A 19,409-nucleotide genomic window follows, 5' to 3' on the forward strand; every position below is an offset into this window, starting at 1 on the left:
AGAATGAAGATTCAAACAATCTGTATTTGCCCCTGTCAGATTCCCTGGGTTCTGTAGATTTCCAATGCATTGACTTCGGGGGGTTCAGGAGTGTGGAGTTAGGAAATGTTCAATCAAAGGGCCTTACCATGACTTTCTATTCTTTCTTACAACAGTGACAATAGCTTATTAACTTGAAGACTTAAGGCTATTTTATCTACCATAAATGATGATATAGCTTATTAATTTGCACAGTTAAATCGGTTTTATCTACCATAAAATATGATATGTACGAGGGACGTCTACATGGCTCTAATGGTGGTAAAACAGTAAATACAGTAGAGTTTAGTCAATGTGCTTTGCTTTTTAAAAAATCTTTTTGGTATACCTTGCTGTCATATACTCATAGGCATATTTACTAAATGTACAGTAAGTATATTGTAATGATTATTTTCCATATTAAAGATTTAAACTTTAGGCGAGATTTAATTAGGTGTGCATTTTTTTCCCAAGCTTCCAATTGCATTTTGATGAACTCATTAGATATTCAATTATCATATGACTGATTTGCATAAAATCTATTTATACTATATGGGCTAGTACAGACTCACTTGGTATTATTGCTGCTCTATTGGTGGTTTCATTTACTATTGTGCTACTAGAAAATGAAGCTGTATAACTGGAAGCTGGTAAGATACTTCTATTGCTTATTAGCTTAGGGTAATTATCTGCATGTTCTATTACACATTGAATTGCAATTGAAAGTATTGCATATTTAGGTGAAGTGGCAACCAAGAATAATTAAATTATTAAATTGAACATTGACTTGCACTGAAAATGAGCACACTTATTGAAAAACATTTCTATAACATGAAAACAATGTGTTTCCTTTTGATAACTATTGTTTTTCTCTTGTTCCTTTTTTTATTTTTTGTTCATTTATTTATTTTTATAATTTGCTGCTTGCCATTGCAGGAAGTAGAGGTTTGTATTCAGCTTCTGTATTTCATATTTTATTCTAGATTTTATATGACTATAATTTAATTACTCATATACACTCAACTCACATTATTTTCCTCTTTAGGATGATTATTTCCACACTTGGAGTCCAGGAAAGGCCTTCGATCAGGGTAAGAATCTAATTTCTTTAAGTAAAAATCATTACATATTTGTAATCATTATGCTTTAAATATGATATTTACTATTGATTAGATTCTTAAAATGCTAAATTAGAGAGCTTAGGTAATGGAACAATTCATACAAAAGTTAATTTTGTTACAAAATAGTTATCAGTGAATTAGGTATCGTGATTATGTCAGGATATTTTATGTCTTTTATTTTTAGATACCTAGATTACTGACTTAGGCTTCTGAACTTTATCGTGCCCATTTTTACTAGTTGATACTAGTCCTTTAATACAGTTTTCAAATATATTGAAGCACATTCACTAGGAAATAGATTTATTTGTGCAAGGTTTCAAGACAGATGACTTTATAGTCTCTGTTTCAGTCAATAAAAACTTCCATTTAAAACAGAGGAGACTGGTAATTAGACTCAGCTGGGGTCTTAGTAAGATTCAAAAGGAAAAGTTATATATAAAACTAAGGTTCTCCTACCTCCACTCATAGTTTGTACTTCTAGTTATGTACTTGAGGAGGAAAAGCAGGAAGTATACATGGGATAGGAAGATGTGCATGAGAATAGAAACACCATGCTCAATTCAATCATAAACCATATAAGTAATTAGATTTGTTTGCTAAATTCTACAATATTAGAACCAGAGACTCTTCATTTTAAAGAAATTTTGGAACAAAATGGAACAAAATTCTGGAACAAAAGAAATTTTGTTTTACATCAACTAAAGTAACCTTACACATATATTACTTCCTGAAGGAGTAGCATTTAAACATAGGTCATTTAATTTTTTAAAAATTTTTATTCATTTTTGAGAGAGAGAGAGAGAAAGACAGAGCATGAGTTGGAGAGGGGCAGAGAGAGAGAGGAGAGGGAGACACAGAACCTGAGGCAGTCTCCAGGCTCTGAGCTTTCAGCACAGAAGTTGAGACGGGGCTCCAACCCATGGTCCGGACTGCAAGATCATGACCTGGGCTGATGTCAGAAGCTTAATCAACTGAGCCACCCAGGAACCCCAAAATAGAAATAATTTTTAGGAATGAGTTGTAATATGTTATTAAGGGAATCTTGGGGTGTTGGCGTGTGTCTAATATGTGTAATGAATGATTTCTGAGTGGAAACCAATCTGGGGCCAGCTGGGGACTGTCATCAACATTGATGGTAACCTGCAGTTTGAAACAGTCTTTCATATCCAATCCCCCCCCCTTTAATATTAGTTTGTTTCTCCTATATACTTCATGTAATTTTACTATTATTATTCACAGTGTTTATTTGAGGAATTCACATTTTATCATTCAACAATTGTTTTTGATTTGGCTAATAATATAAGGCAAGCCAAGTGAACTCAAAGACAAGCAATAAAAAAAATAATGACATGCAGACTGTTATATCTGCAAGCTTTCTTGGGAAATGAATTTTTATGATGGAATTATAAACCTTGAAAAAGTCAGAATTATCTATGAAATGGATGTTAACACTTAAATTTGCCATAGTTGGTGTATCCAATTACAATAAAGATGGTTTGGGTTCTGCGTGTGTGTGTTTGATTATTTGTTGAACTACAATTTATATCCTGTTTAAAAAAAAGAAGAAGAAGAAGAAGAAGAAAAGATTGCTATAGGCAAAACTCTGGTAAGACTCATTTAGCTTAATTTTTCAAAGAGGTTTTTAGCCTACTGATTTGTCAAAAATATCATATGTATTGGGCAAGAGAAACTCATGACATGATAATAGCTAGTATTTATAGAGTGTCCTATATCCAGTCAAAATTCTAAGTGCTTGATATATTAGTTCATTTAATCTTTGCAATAACCTTGTCAAGTAAATGAGGAAGGTGAGGCACTTATTAAGCTCCTATTCAAAGTGATATATATTCCTGCAAAGTGACAGAATCAAAATTTGGATTCAGGCAATTTGACCCCTGAAACTCATTTCCTAACTACTGTATGACAATGTCACTCATATGATAGCATTAAAATGAAATAATGACATACTAGTGGTATTTTGAAGTTTACATTTTAAAAATCTATATTTACTGGAAAGAACATTAGAAATAGAGCTGGTAGCTATGTGTCTGTATTATGAAACAGTATTTTGTAAGATATCAGACCCTGGGTTTTGACCAACTGAAGGTGTAGAGTTGATGTTTTGTATCAAAAGAAAAAAATGGAAAAAAAGTTAGGTTGAGGTACATGTATTTTTTGTCCATTTGTTTTGGCTTTGAGTCATATTAACTAAGCTATCTGTAGACCATACTAAGGAGTGAGAAAAATTTTCCTATTCTCATCTAGCTCTGAGTAAGATAGCTAGTTTGCATCCTTTGGATAGAAGAGCTTGAGATACGCTGATTTCTAATGCATCTTGTTATTTTATGATGAAAGAATCTTCTGTTAAGTACTATTTTTAAAATATGATATGACTGAAGTTTTGAACATAAAATAACATGACTTTTTATGAGTTTTTTTTAGTATTATATTTTTCATGATTTTTGGACATCCATACCACATCAATATGAGTTGATTGTTTGGAGTTTCTTTTTTGATGGTGTTTGCCTATGTCTTGAAAAGAATGAAAAAAGTTATCTTAGCATTATATGATATATGCTGATATGTATACCATTTTTACAATATCTATTTTAAATTATATTTTACTTCCTTTTCTGAAGAATGGTCCATAAAATATGCAGAAATTTAAGTAATACTAATGAAAATATTAATATTTCATGACAGAAATGGTATGTCTCATCACCAAACCCTTTCTACATGTATATAAATATGTATATGCATACATAAATAAGCATACATATATTTGCATATGCATAAACACATATTTGCACCTACAACCTTTCTTCTAGGTAAAACTCAACTGATTGTTTATATATACCTTATCTTGTGGTTTCACTATGACAAATTTTCTTTTTTTTATAAGTTTATTTACTTTGGGGGGAGCAGAGAGAGGAAAAGAGAGAATCCCAAGCAGGCTTCACAATGTCAGCACAGAGCCTGAAGCAGGGCTCAAGCTCAGGAACCATTAGATGATGACCTGAGGCGAAATCAGGAGTTGGATGCTTAACTGACTGAGCCACCCAGGCACCCTGACAAATTTTTCAGCTTGTGAGTTTCTTTTCATGAGTCAGAATCTTTCTATATTGCTTTTTGTTTTACTACTAAAAGACTAAGCGTTTCGGGAAAATGTAATCATTTCAAATGAATTTAAGCAAAGCTACTTTGGTGATGGAAAAATCAGCTTTGTAATAAAGCAAAGCATACTGATGCCAAAAATAAATTTTTTTGTATTTCTCCACATGGAATTTTCTGTGCCATTACTTATTTTTTAAGGTTATTTATTTATTTTTGAAAATGTCTTAATGAAGATATGCATCTTCTTGAATATGACATGAAAATTTAATGTTTATGATCACAAACTTAAAGGAGAAATTCCTGGATGAACCTAGGGTGGAAGCATGATAAAGATTTTAAACAATTTAAAAAATGTTTTGAGTAGATAGGCTGGAACTGTAAAGAGTAATTTTTTTTTCCTTTTCATGCCATTAACATAAAATTGGTTTTGGTCATGGATTAATTTGGGTTTCTAATAGATAAGTCACTGACATTTTTAGTAGGAATTTCTGTCAGTTGTTTAGAGAATCTACTTGGACTGAAGTGCTATATGTGCAAATATCATCTTTTATTCAAAAATTATTTTCTCCAGGATATTATATCCAGGTGCTTGGAGATAAAATAGTTGGAAGCCAAATGTGCTTTGTGCATATTTCCCTAATATTACTATCCAATTCAGCTTGGAGTTTTTCCACTTGGTATGCACTATGGCAGTGACTTATAATCAATAGGCTAATAATAAAGATGCTGAATTTAAATAGGTTGAGAGATTTCAAGAGAAATCAGTCTCATGTTGTTGATGTGTTCCCTTGCTCAGGCAGATTTCTGGATTGTGGAAATAAGGGTGAGAAATGTGATTATGACAGATCATCATACTTTAGCCGCTTCACAGACCCTTGTCAGGGGCTTACTTCCTTACTCTGGACCTCTGTACAAAGAGCAGCCTGATGTCTACTGGCTCATTGGTGGCATGTAATTCAAGAAAAGTTCCTCTGGAAGTGGTGTGCTAGGCGACTGCTGCTAAACTTAAGCTGCTGAATCTCAGTAGGACAGACAGACACGTGGACAGCTAACCTGGTATCTATATAAGACATTCCTGCAAGTATTGTTAGAAAATGAGAACAAAGACTCAGCCGCATACTTATACTTATATACTCATTCATTGTTTCTCTCTTATCAGAATCAGTTCTTAAGGCTTCATCTGCTTCCTATAAGTTTCTCCATCCTTTGCAAAACATCTCATTTATACAAACAGTCACATCCAGACAAGCCCCTTTGCAATCAGTCTCTGGCTACAAAGGAAAAGCTGTTGAGATTTCCTCTGGAGCTTTTATCCCCTTCAATGAACAGAGCTATTCATTGTATTGTGGCTGTAATTATTTCTGAAACTGAGAAAGACTAGTGTTTGGAAAACACACCACCAACTTATCTTTCCCTCCTAAAAAACACACCAGCATACTTTTTAAGGCATAGTAAATGTGAATTGCACAATGTAGGTATTGCCTCTCCTCCAGGTGACTTTAATTTTCCCTTGTTTATATGAGGATCTTTGTTTTTCATTGTCTTAGATGGTGTTTATTGATAGTAGTCTGAAACAATAGGTAGGTCTGATCCTTGCTTCACAATAGAGGCATGGTAGTACCATAATGCTGCTTTGTTTGAGCACTTGGGGCCTTTTGGCATTTTTCTAGTGAAAGAATTGGTGTTCTCAGAACTGAAATTCACTGGGGACAATATGCAAAGATAATTATATGATCATGATATTTTCTAAAAATGATTTCAATCATTTAAAATGTAAATTCAGAACCGTTATTTGATCGGAGTCATTATTTGATCAACTCCCAAGAACAGATTTAGTATTTTTGTATTATTTTGGACAAATTACTTGTTAGGTATTCAGTGCTAATAGCCATGTCAATTTACATGATACATTATTTATATCATCCTTATTGGCAACTTTGGCTTATAGAAGCCCTCTAGAAAACCTGCAGAAAATAATACTCGACTTAGAAACTAACAGTGTGTGTTCATTTGCTCTATGTTGAGTTTAGCACATAAGAGCTACACAGGGGTTCTAAGTGAGAAATGTATTTCTCTTCCTATCAAATTCTGATTTTTGAAATACAAGAATGGTACTTAATTTGTTTTACCTGACAATCTAGGAAAATAATTATAGGAAAATTCCATAAAATATAGGAATCAGAATCTTACACCGCTCTGTTCTATGTCAGTGTTATTTTCTCCATTGAATAATATGCATTGTGTAAAGGATTATATTTTTAATTTATAAGATAAAATGAAGATTAATAATACTTCATTTGATTCATATCACAGAAGCCTACATACGTGTGTAAGAAGGAATATTATATTTCTTTCTTTTCAGTGACCTTATGTTTTAGTAAATTGTGAATCAAATTTATAGAGCAAGAGGTTTATTAAATATACTTCAAAGATGTTCAGACTTTAAAAAATAAGATTCTTATCTTGGACTTTATTAACCTAACAAAATAATAAGAATTGTGAAGATTAAAAAAACAATAGATATATATAGGAAGTCATATTTTTAAAGGATATTTATTTTGAGAGAGAGAGAGAGAGAGAACATGAGTGGGGGAGGGACAAAGAGAGGGAGAGAGAGAATCACAAATAGGCTCTGCTCTCATTGCAGAACCCTATGTGGGGCTCAATCCCATGAACTGTGAGATCATGACCTGAGCCAAAATCAAGAGTGGGACGCTTAACCAACTGAGCCACCCAGGCATTCAGGAAGTCATATTGTTTAACAAGAATCTTCCACTGGTTAGAGAGGTGGTGTTTAGTCCTGCCTGCACATGAAAATTACTAAGCATTCTTGAAAAAGCACAGTTGCTTATCTGGGGCGGACCTTATGAAATTTGTGTGAGTGTGTGTGTGTGTGTGTGTGTGTGTGTTTTAAATAAAATTTATCCTGATGAGTGTGAATATGTTTGTCCTTTAAACTCTACAATTTTTATTTTATGCAGATAGTGGAGAATCACAGGGTGTAAGTAATGACTCATCAAAATAATTTTTCTCAGTGATTCTGTTTTGCAGTACAAAGAGATATTTTTGTCCAGATCGTTTTTGTTTTTTGTTTTTTGTTTTTTTAAGGCAACCACAAATGCCAGGGAATTTTAAATAACCGATTCACTTTTTCAGATTTGGTGCCAAACGCAGGCCCTAAAAGGGTTTAGGAATGGATTGTGGGAATCAAGGAAATCCCCCAAAGATAAAATTGCGATTACCATTGAACAAGTACTTCCTATGTGCCAGATGTTATATACAAGACAATCATTGTACTAATCTTACAAAGTGGATATACCGTTTAATTTGCAAAAGAAACTGAAGTTGAGAGATGTTGATAAAGGTAACAAAGCTAGTAAGTGTTGCAGCTGCATTTGAAATATTGTTACTAGTAGTTTAGATATTTATTTTCTCTTTCATTATTCAATATAGCTTTAGATTTAGCTCATCTGTATGGACATTTTTTGTCTCTTTCTCAACTCAGTGACCTATCTTTTATATGCAAAGACATGGTAGGAATGACACAGTCAAACAGAGGTAGCTAAAAGGTCAACCATCAGGCACACGTTGGATCACATTTAGAATTGCTCCAATGCCAAAGAAAGGATGACTTTGTAGCTTTTATTCTAATTTTCAGAGTGTAGGAATACAGATTTTACTGTATTCCTACACTTTATATAAGTATTTTATATACTCACTTATAATACTCACATATATAATTGGTATCTAATAAATGCAAGAGTTGTTGCATAGGGGTGTATTTCCATTGCCTGGGAATAAGTTACAGCATATCTATGAGACAAGAAAATCTTTCAAAGACATACAAAAGTTTCTGAGGAATATCTTCTTGAAAGTTACTTTTCATTGAAGTATCCTGGCCACAATTCTTACCCCACTTATATGAAATGTGGAAAGAAGTGTATGTGTTTGTGTGCTTTAAAGCATTGGCATTGAAATTTAGGGGTGATTCTGTCCAGCCACTCATACAGTTATGGAACTTTTGCCTCTTAACTGTGTCCTATGTCTAGCCTTGACTTTCCACTTGGATATGCTATTCCATCTTCACAAAGCGCTTATTATTTGAAAATTCCTTCTCAAATTAAGTTAAAACCTGTTTTCTTGTGTCCAATTCTTGTCTGTGTATTCTTGATAAAAAGTGAGCAAATTCATCCTTCTACATGAAAATTAGTTGAATGTTTTTAAGTAGCCAGTATGGTACTCTTTATAGAAGACTTTAAATTAATTAATTAATCAATTTTAAAATTAGTTAAAGATTTGGGGCACCTGGGTGGCTTAGTTGGTTAAGCGTCCGACTTTCGCTTAGGTCATGATCTCGCGGTTCGTGGGTTCGAGCCCCGTGTTGGGCTCTGTGCTGACTGCCAGCTCAGAGCCTGGAGCCTGTTTCAGTCTGTGACTCCCTCTCTCTCTGACCCTCCCCTGCTCACGCTGTCTCTCTCTCTCTCTCCTACAAATAAATAAAACATTAAAAATATTTTAAAAAATAAAATTAGTTAAAGATTTTTTATTAGGATACTCTGTTGCTCTGTCTCTACTCATACAGACACATTAGCTACAGTTTCTTTTAGTTCTGACATTACATAAGTGTGTTTTTTTATAGATTGGTAATTTTGCTATTTAGTCCTAGATATTTTTTCTCTCCTATTAGAATATTTCTTGATACCTCTGCCAGGCTCTCCTCTTCTGTGCATTAATTGCATTGAGATAGCTGAAGTAAATGTTTGATAGGCAGGAGAGTTGAGTGGCATTTGACCAGGTCAACTAGACATGAGTTTAAATCACTACTATGGCAATACAGACTATATTACCTAATGAGAGTAAATTCACCATTTTAGAGTTGTTTTCTCTTTAATGTAATATGAGTAAATTCCTAATTCACATAGTTGTGAAACAATAAAAATGTTTGTAAAACCTATGCATTCTGTAATATGTGACATGTTCAGTAAGTGTTTTTCCTCCTCTCTCTTATTTTCTGTGCAGACAATAAGTTTTACTGTTTTTATGTATTTGAAAGCATGTTTTGTCCTGACATAGGAATTTGTTCATTCTGTATAATATTTTATTTTATTTTTTAAAATATTTATTTATTTTTGAGAGAGAGAGTGTGAGAGACAGAGAGTGGGTGGGGAGGAGCTGAGAGCGAGGGAGACACAGAATCTGAAGCAGACTCCAGGCTCTGAGCTGTCAGCACAAAGTCCTAAGTGGGGCTCGAACTAAAGAACTGTGATATCATGACCTGAGCTGAAATTGGATGCTTAACCAACTGAGCCACCCAGGCACCCCTATTCTATTTAATATTTTAATAATCAGAAGGCCATATAATTTATCAGACTTAATATTCCTGAAAAATAGTTATTTTGAGAGTTTTAATGAAAAATTATCTTCCCTGGACACATTGAAGGAAATTTTAATCTTTAAGACTTTGAGTTAAACAAACTGTTACTTTATTATATTCAGTAGCATACCTTACAATTTTGTAATTAACACAATAAAATGTATTAGGCTTATAGGTAGAACATGTGGTGTGGTAGAAAAGAATACCAGCGTTGGAGTCAGTAAGTCATGTTTTGTTTTTCTAGCTTTTCCAATTGTTAATATAAAACTCACTTTTGTACCATTAAAAAAAAACAGACTGACTTCCTAAGAGAGTAATATCAGAAAGTCTCCTCTTATTACTGTTCTATTTTAGCTTTACATAATAAAGATATTACTAAGGCTTTTTAAAAATTTTTATTTATTTTTGAGAGACAGAGAGAGACAAAACATGAGGGAGGAGAAGAAAGAAAGGGCAAACCTAATTGAAGTAGGTTCCAGGCCCCGAGCTGTCTGCACAGAGCTGAACGCGGGGCTTGAACCCACGAACCGGGAGATCTTGACCGAGCTGAAGTCGGACACCCAACCGACTGAGCCACCCCGGCGCCCCTTAGTAGATTTTATTTTTCTGGCCGTTTTAAATTTACACCAAAACTGAGCAGAGATTCCCACATACCCCCTTTACCCAGACACATGCAGTCTCCCTCATTGTCAACACCCTCCCCCAGAATGATGAACCTGCATAGACGCCTCATAATCACCCGATGTCCCTAGTTGATGCCATTGTTCCGTCTCGGTGTTATACAGTCTGTAGGTTTAGACAAATGTATAAAGACAAGAGTCTATCATTACATTATCATGCAGAGTGTTTTTACTGCCCTAAAATCCTCTGCGCTCTGCGCTTCCCCCTGACCATTGGCGATCACTGATGCTTTTCTTGTCTCCATAGTGGTGCTTTTTCCAGGATGTCATATAGTGGTAATCATGCCACATGGCAGCCTTTCCAGACTGGACGCGTTCACTCCCAGTTTGCATTGAAGTTTCTTCCATGTATTTTCATGGCTCAATAACTCATTCATTTTAGTATTGAATAATATTCCACATAGTTTATTTATTCGTGCACCTATTGAAGGACTTTTTGGTTGCTCCTAAGTTTTGGCAATTATGAATAAAGCTGCTATAATCAACTGTATGCAAGTTTTTTTGTGGACATAAGTTTTCAATTCAATTGGATAAATACCAAGAAGTGTGATTGCTGAAACATATGGTGAGTGTATGTTTATTTATATAAGAAACTGCCAAACTGTCTGCCAAAGTGGCTGTACCATTTTGCACTCCTCTAATAGTAAATGAGAATTCCTGTTGCTCCACATCCTCATACCACCTATTTGCACAATCTCTTCATCCTTTTAGGTATTTCAGACTACAACCCTTTCAAACCATCTGAAAATAAATTCATCAACTGTTTGCCCATTTTGTCTAGAAATTCTGTGTACATGTTTAGAACTACTCGATTATTTTCGATTATATGAGACCCTATCTTTTTAATCTTAAGAAAAATTTATTATTTTACTATAGAAGATGTTTTAAGTATGAAAACCTCTTAAATATGGATTATTTTTCTTCCCACATATTAATTGTGAATATGTTGGTAGATCATGGATATTACAATCAAGTCACTCATCAAACTCATGTGGGGAGTATTTCATATATATAATTTCATACCCTGCCCACTGTATCATCAGCTCAGGGAGTGGATCTCTTTCTACTTTTCACAAACTCTCCAACAAATGCATTTGTCCTAGACCTCTTCTGAGCTCAAGTTAAAAAAAAAAAAAAAAAAAAAAACTTACACAACTCTTTTATTCTATTCTTGGTTTTGTTCTTTCAACTCAGTGCTATAAGTAGCAAATACATGGCATTATCTGTTACTTTGGGATATTTATTACTACATCTGCTATATCAAATTAAATGACTAAAGAAAAGCCTAATGATTGGAAGAATGGGTATTTGAGTATGATTTTGTCTCATTCCAATACAAGCAGAAGAATTTGATTATTTGATAGAGTACTGATTTTTGAGGAAGTTCTACTTTATTGTGTTTAAGTTATAATTTATATTTATCCTTCGGTTTATTGACAGTAATTTGGCCTCTTTATAGAGCATTTCCCCCCACCCCCACCCCAACCCCCGTATTTTCATGTACATTGTTTCATTTGACCTTCACTCACACACAAAATCTTGCAAAGTTTGTAAAAGGAGTAAGACTGTTGTTAATTGTAACACATGAAGGAACTGGAAGTAATTTGGGTTTTGATTTGCTCAGGTTTCATTAATATTGATAAATGCAATTGAAATTAGTATTCAGATCTCCTAAATACTAATACTATTGTTTTCTAACATGTTGCTGTTTCTGTTCATTTATCAATGGTTTCATAACAAAATGGCCTACTTATTTAGTTCGTTTTGGTAAATTATAATTTTAAAGTGTCTAAAAAAGCTGCCATTTGTTGAAGACTTACTACATACTGTGAGCATTTAGATTTTATCTGACCCAGGGGCGCCTGGGTGGCTTAGTCAGTTAAGCGTCCGACTTTCGCTTAGGTCATGATCTCGCGGTTCGTGGGTTCGAGCCCCACGTCGGGCTCTGTGCTGACTGCCGGCTCAGAGCTTGGAGCCTGTTTCAGTCTGTGACTCCCTCTCTCTCTGACCCTCCCCTGCTCACACTGTCTCTCTCTCTCTCTCCTACAAATAAATAAAACATTAAAAAAATTTAAAAAAAAAAAAGATTTTATCTGACCCAATTCTCATTATGAACTTTCATTTTTATTGCTTTTATTTTACTCCCGTTTTTATTCTTTTCCTTGCTCCCATTACACTGAGGAGGAAAATTAATGTTCAAGGAATGAAAGTAATTTGCCTATGATCAGACAGCAATTTGGAGTAAGAACTAGAATTCCTATCTATTTCATTTGATTCCAAATTCTGAGGTCTCTCTGAATCACGAGTCAGCAATTATGCGGGGGATCTGGCCATTTCCATGAGCATTCACTGCAATTTCAAGTTAGACTTCTTAATGAAGTTGCTGTTGCCAAAAAAAAAAAAAAAAGATTGAATTCTTTTTACTTACTGTAACTGTGTATAAAATCATTTAATCAAATGCATTTGGCCTCTAATTTCTGATCTTTAAAATGAGAAGTGTGCAGAGGAGGATTTCTAAGCTTCTTGGTAGCCCCTAAGTTTTATCTTTCTTGTATTCTGTAAGCCCTGTTAATGGCATGTTAATGAACAAATTTTTAAATATAGATGTTGATATGTTGTAACACTTAGTTCTGCCAATAATTTTCATCATAATATTTTTCAAAAAGAGGAGCAGTTTTTCATTAGAAAGATGAATTTAATTTTCAAGAGAACCGTGCAAAAGTGATATTTTAGAATAATATTTGGAGAACACCTTGTTAGCAACTTAATTTATCAAATTTATTTTAAAAGGCTTTATCATCAACATATAGCTGGCTGGCTAAATATCAATTAGTATTTATTAGGTCTGTACATTTTACCATGTTCTTGAATGTTTCGTATGATTCAGTTTCATATGATTGGAAGAATGGGGCTTGCTATTATATCATTTATCACCTTCTCCTGTGTCTTCCCACTACAGTATAAAATCATTAGCTACTGTTTTTTTAGAGGGAGAGAGAGAGAGAAGAACCAGTCGGGGAGAGGGGCAAAGGGAGAGAGATACAGCAGGAGAGAAAGAGAGAATCCTAAACAGGCTTCATACTCAGCACAGAACCTGATGCAGGGCTTGATGCCATGACCCTGGAATCATGACCTGAGCTGAAATCAAGAGTCGAAAGCTCAAATGACTAAGCCACCCAGGGGTACCTTACTTACTACTTTTAATCATCATTATAAACACAAGCTGATTATAGCCATTCTGCAGTGGAGTTGGTTATATATCCAGTTATGTACAGAACATTTAGAAGTTAAAGTAAATTTCAGTGCAAGATAGGCAACAACATGTTTAAAATTCCAAACTTTAATGCAGGACAAGAGGCAGCATTATTTGAGGAAAATTTTGTGGGCTTGGGATTCAGATAGTACTAGATTTGAGTCTGGGCTGTCCTATTTATAAGCCCTTGAAAGTTGGATAAATTAATTAACCCAAGGCCACAATGTTTGCAGATTAACATTTAACTTAAGCCCTGAAGGCTTTTAAGAGATAGGTAATAAAGAGGCAGGGGAAGAGATATAGGGAAACTCATAGGCTGCCATTTAGGCTCCAAGCACCTTAATTGTTTGCATAACACTGTGATATATGTATTTCATACGTTTTAAAAATATTCTCTTTTTTCTGTGTAATAGTAAGAATCGGGTGTGAAATTTATGTCTACATTGGCTGTACCTTTTAAGAATTTTGCAAACTGTATTTTTTTCTCAATAACACTTAAAATGTGCACCAAAGCTTTTATTCTAAAATGTTAAGAATTCCTATCAAAAAAGAGACAAACCAAAGCCCAGACTCTTAACTACAGAGAAGGAACTAATAGTTACCAGAGGGGAGGTGGGGGATGGGTGAAATAGGTGAAGGGATTAAGAGTACACTTCTCTATGCTGGCGAGGATGTGGAGAAACGGGCACCCTCCTCCACTGTTGGTGGGAATGTAAACTGGTACAGCCCCTCTGGAAAACAGTGTGGAGGTTCCTCAGGAAACTAACAGTAGAACTCCCCTATGACCCAGCAATAGCACTGCTAGGAATTTACCCAAGGGATACAGAAATGCTGAGGCATTTGTACCCCAATGTTCATAGCAGCACTCTCCACAATAGCTAAAACATGGAAAGAGCCTAAGTGTCCATCAACAGATGAATGGATCAAGAAGATGTGGTTTATCTATACCATGGAATACTACATGGCAATGAGAAACAATGAAATCTGGCCATGTGTAGCAACATGGATGGACCTTGAGGGTGTTATGCTGAGCGAAATAAGTCAGGCAGAGAAGGACAAATATCATATGTTTGCACGTATAGGAGGATTAGGAGGAACTTGACGGAGGAACAAGGGGGAGAAGAAGGGCGGAAATGGTGGGGGAAAGGGAGAGAGGCAAACCATGAGAGACTCTTGAATGCTGACAAAAACTGAGGACTGATGGATGTGGGGGGGAGGGGGGATGGGCATGGAGGAGGGCACTTGTGGGGATGAGCACTGAGTGTTATGTGGAAACTAATTTGACAATAAACTATTTGTAAAAAAAAAAAAAAGAAAGAAAGAAATAAAACATTAAAAAAATAAAAAAATAAAAATAAATAAAAAAAAAAGAGTACACTTCTCATGACAAGCGCTGAGTAATGTATGAAAGTGATGACTCACTATATTGCCCACCTGAAACTAATATAACACTCTGTGTTGTACACTATGTATTAACTATACTGGAATTAAAAAGGGGATTCCTATCAAAAAAGGAATGAATGACCACATAGATTCCCGCTTAATTTTGACATTCTATATGTAAATATTCCGTAAATTTTGAGCATTATATTTTATAGTAAATGAAGGTAGAAACCACACCTGTGCATTATTTTCTATCCCCAACCCACATTAAATTGAAAACGTTAGGAACAAAATAGAACATTTATATTTATATATTTATATTTATATATCTATATATATAAAATAAAATTTTATGTGTGTGTGTGTAGTGATTGTAGTCTGTTAGTCTTAGAAGTAAACTGTTTCTATTAACTAGGCTCTAGTTATTATATTTTAATCACTATTATCTCTTAAAAGCTAAGAGTTAGTGTTATGGGTTGAATTGTGTGCCTCAAAAAGGTTATGTTGAAGGCTCAGTCCCCATACATGTGTATATGAGCTTATTTGAAAATAGAGTCTTTATAGCTATAATCGAATTAAGAAGACATACTGATTGAGGCTCAACCATAATCCAACATCACTGAGGGCTTTAAAAAAGAGAAAAACAAGCAGATAGACACGTAAGAGAGGGCCATGGGACCCCAGAACTGAGATTGGAGTTTATTCTGCCCCAAACCAAGGAACACGAATTGCCAACAACACCAGAAGCTAGGAGAGGTGTGGAATAGATTATCCTTCCGAGTATGCAAAGAGCTACCAGTGCTTTTGACACCTTGATTTCAGACTTCAAGCTTTCAGAAATGCGAGAGAATAAATTTCTGTTTTCTTCAGCCACCCAGTTTGTGGTACTTTGTGATGGCAGCTCTCAGAAATCAATACAGTCGCTGTTACCAAAATGATGTTTAAATAAGTCCTATAATTACTAAATTTATTTTACTTTAGAAGCATTAGAACTGATATACAAATTGATATAGATTAATGTCTTCTCATGATATAAATATTAAAAATAGCATACATTAATTATAACTTTTAACATGAATTTTGAGTATATAACATTTTACATAAAGAGTATGTCTATGTGTTGGGTGAATGTTCTTGCTTAAGCAACATCTGTTTTTCTGGCTTCACTGCCCTGATTTTCTTTTTGAATAACACACCTCCTTCCCCAAAACTTCAAAGGTTATTATCACCCCAACCTGGGAGTGCTTATGTGACCTACATCTGACCAAATAGAGTCTTCCTTGTCCCTGTTCTCAGCAACTAGTTTAGGGATGAGAACATGACCCAGATAAGGCCATTTAGATTTGGAGGATGTTCAGGGGGATTATGGGAAAGAGAAGCTCTCTTTGTGCAGGTGTAACTATATATATGACACAAGTTTGGAGATATCCAGATTGACCTTGACAAGATCCACAAGCACAGGAGTTAAGTTATAAAATGGAAATGAGTAGAACTTAACCCAGAACACACTTTGGGCATACCTGAAATGAGCTGTGACCATACATTCCTTTAACTTTTATCTTTGGTTAAGCCAATTTTAATCAATTTCTCTTATGTCCAACTAAAGTATCCACACTACATAGAAACTAATACCTGGAACTGAGCAGTGAGGAATCTTAAATGTTTGTAGTTGGTCAAGCTGACGTAGGGCTCCCAATCTTGTATAAGAAGTTGTCTTGCCATGCTTTATTATAGGAATACTGTGGCTATTCTGTGGCCTGTTGACTCTGGCGTCTCATAACATGTACCTGTTGAAGCTGGTCCTTTCCTGGACCTGTGAATTAATTATGCTTTTGCCTGGAAATTCTATATATTGATAATATAAATGATTGCATATTTCCCAAACCTTGACTTCATTTCTATGGCTGCTCTTGTCTTATATCTTTAGCTTAAAAAAAAAAGAAAAAAAAAGTTTTAAAAAATGGGGCATGAAAAGCTTTTGACCTTCATAAAACCTAAAATTTAATTTTATGTAATTATATTTGGAGGGAGATTCAGGAAAATATTTAAGTTCTGTCAAATGAGATACTTGGTGTAAACCAGAGTTTCTTCAAAGGTCAGAGTCACTTCTTCTCATTAGTTGTTCTAGATGCCACATTAATCTATAGCAGCTTCCTTGTTTCTCTACCATTGATTTCTTGCAATGGAGAGTTTGAGGGCCTCCCATCCACTGATGCCTTGTGATGGAGAGTTTGAGGGCATCATGGGAGCTTGAGCTGGAATAGTGAGCATGTAGAACCTGACTTCGGAAGCAGTGAGCTCACGTGGGCTATCATGCTGAAAAAGAACTTCAAAAAGTTCTTGAAGAAGGCTGGACAGTGATGATGTAAAATCTTCAATCTGGATAATGTGGATGAACCACAAATAAATGTCCTTACTTTCTCCCTTGTTTTGAAAGTGACAGTGAATTGCCTTGGTGGGGAGGGAGCTAAGCAGTCACAGTCTGAAATTCCCATTAAAAGAGATCTCTTCTCTAAGAAATGACTAATTTATAAACCTAAGTCTTCAGCCTGTGTTACCACTTGATAAGCTCTTTCGAGCAGTAAGAATAGCTAAAGAACTATATCCGAAACCTCCCTCAGGGAGAGACAAATATTTAGTGTGATCTCTGAGACTGAAATTAGAAAATACCGATGCAATGTGGACCTCTTGAAATGCTCTAGTTGTTGGCATAACGGGATAACCGGGCATCCATCCCTCTGATCCATATTATTTTTTTAAAGCCATAAAAATCTGGAAGGCATATTGATTTTATTAGATTATAGCATATGTAAACAATGCATGACTCTATAACTGTGCTTAGCCATTAGTTGTATATTTTCATTGTGATGGATTATACTTGGTATAGACAAAAAGCAAATATAATTTAAGAATCGATTCTTCTACTTAAGAAGTTTTGTGTTTCAAAGGACTTGTTTTGTAGGCATTACCACCACCAATCGTTTGAGAGTCCACTGAATAACCATTTGAAATCATCCCAAATAACCGTATCAACAAGAATATTTAAAAGTTTGTTTTTTTTTAAATTTTCTTCTGTACCTGGCTTCCAGTAGGACTGAAAATGTATTTCTGGTTGGAGCTGGGACTCAGGACAAGACTGCAATAGGGATAAAAATAAAGAAATTAGGTCAAGGAAGACAAGTGACATGCTTGAAGAAGAAACTCTCAAATTTTGGGTGGTTTCCACCTAATTTAGAACACAGAAGAAAAGCGGATAAAGGCAACTATGAAGCCAGACAATTGGTCTTAAATATCCAGGGAAATAAACTTTGGCATATCATAAAGGTATAATAAACAGAACTCAAATAGTTGAGACCATTTGTCTGTCTTATTATGAGTGCCATCTTTGGGTGCCTGGGTGGCTCAGTCAGTTAAGCATCCAACTTCAGCTCAGGTCCTGATCTCACAGTTCGTGGATTTGAGCCCGGTATTGGGTTCTGTGCTAACAGCATGCAGCCTTCTTGAGATTCTCTGTATCTCCCTCTCTCTCTGCCCCTCCCTAATTCATGCTTTCCCTCTCTCAAAAATAAATAAATAAACTTAAAAAACTTAAAAAATAAAAAAAAAAGACTGTCATCTCCTATCAGCGGGCATTAGTAGGGAGATTCTGATTCAAATATATTTTATAAGATATGTTAAACGGTCTTTCACAAATAATGTTAAATATGAAGGTGAAAACAAGCTTATCTTATTGGGAGCTGTATTCAACAGAAAGTCAATTATAACCCTATCGTTAATGATTTTATTTAATCTGTGGTGAGGAATTTAATTCAGCTCTAACCTATAAGAGGTAGGGGAAGTGCAGGTTTTGAAGGTTGACCCATTCAGCAGAATTGGCTACACAGAATGGTGTGGGATTGCAGAAATCTGGGGAAAAAGTAGTATTTCTCAGAATTCCTGATACTATGCAGATGTCTAAAGACAGACATCTAACCAATGGGGAAAAAAATGAAAATGTGGCTAAATAACACATTCAGTTCTAGACCCAAGAAACTAGAAAGAGTCTCACAATAAGGATTCTGGCGGGAGGGGGGTGGGAAGGAGAATACTTAACCAAGACTAAGGAAATTACAGACTAGGTTTCCAGTTCAGAGAGCAGTGTGACATCCTCACATGAGAGACATGATCAGAGGTGGGTATGCAGAAGTAGTTGTGTATGATTATCCATCTGAGAATGTGAAGATGGACCTCCAAGAAAGTGGGTCCTGTAGGGACCCCTGCTAAATAGGTTGGCAGGTGAGATTTCTACTTATACTCTATGATATTTTTCATCATCTCTTACATTATTTCATCTGCGAATCATGATCCTTAAACCTGCCCCTCTCCAGTCCAAATATGGAGTCACACTTAGATGTCTTGATAACCACATAGAAATAATGAAAGGCATGAAGCAAAAAATCAAAACCACAAACAAACAAAACAAACAA

The 19,409-nt window shown here is 35.0% G+C and overlaps 1 protein-coding gene across 2 annotated transcripts in view; it reads left to right on the forward strand.

Annotated features, from left to right (window-relative positions):
• Positions 1–19,409, forward strand: part of SPOCK3 (SPARC (osteonectin), cwcv and kazal like domains proteoglycan 3) — a 472,976-nt gene that overhangs the window by 167,157 nt on the left and 286,410 nt on the right. Inside the window, exons 3-4 of one of the 2 annotated variants that reach the window (XM_039221777.1) lie at positions 955–963; positions 1,064–1,109. In XM_039221777.1, coding sequence (XP_039077708.1) covers positions 955–963; positions 1,064–1,109 — 55 coding nt within the window. The remainder of the gene's footprint in view (positions 1–954; positions 964–1,063; positions 1,110–19,409) is intronic. The other variant, XM_039221778.1, reaches the window with a different exon arrangement.

This window comes from Hyaena hyaena, unplaced genomic scaffold (assembly GCF_003009895.1).
Source record: "Hyaena hyaena isolate Hyena2069 unplaced genomic scaffold, ASM300989v1 scaffold_1010, whole genome shotgun sequence".
In the NCBI taxonomy this organism is placed as follows: domain Eukaryota; kingdom Metazoa; phylum Chordata; class Mammalia; order Carnivora; family Hyaenidae; genus Hyaena; species Hyaena hyaena.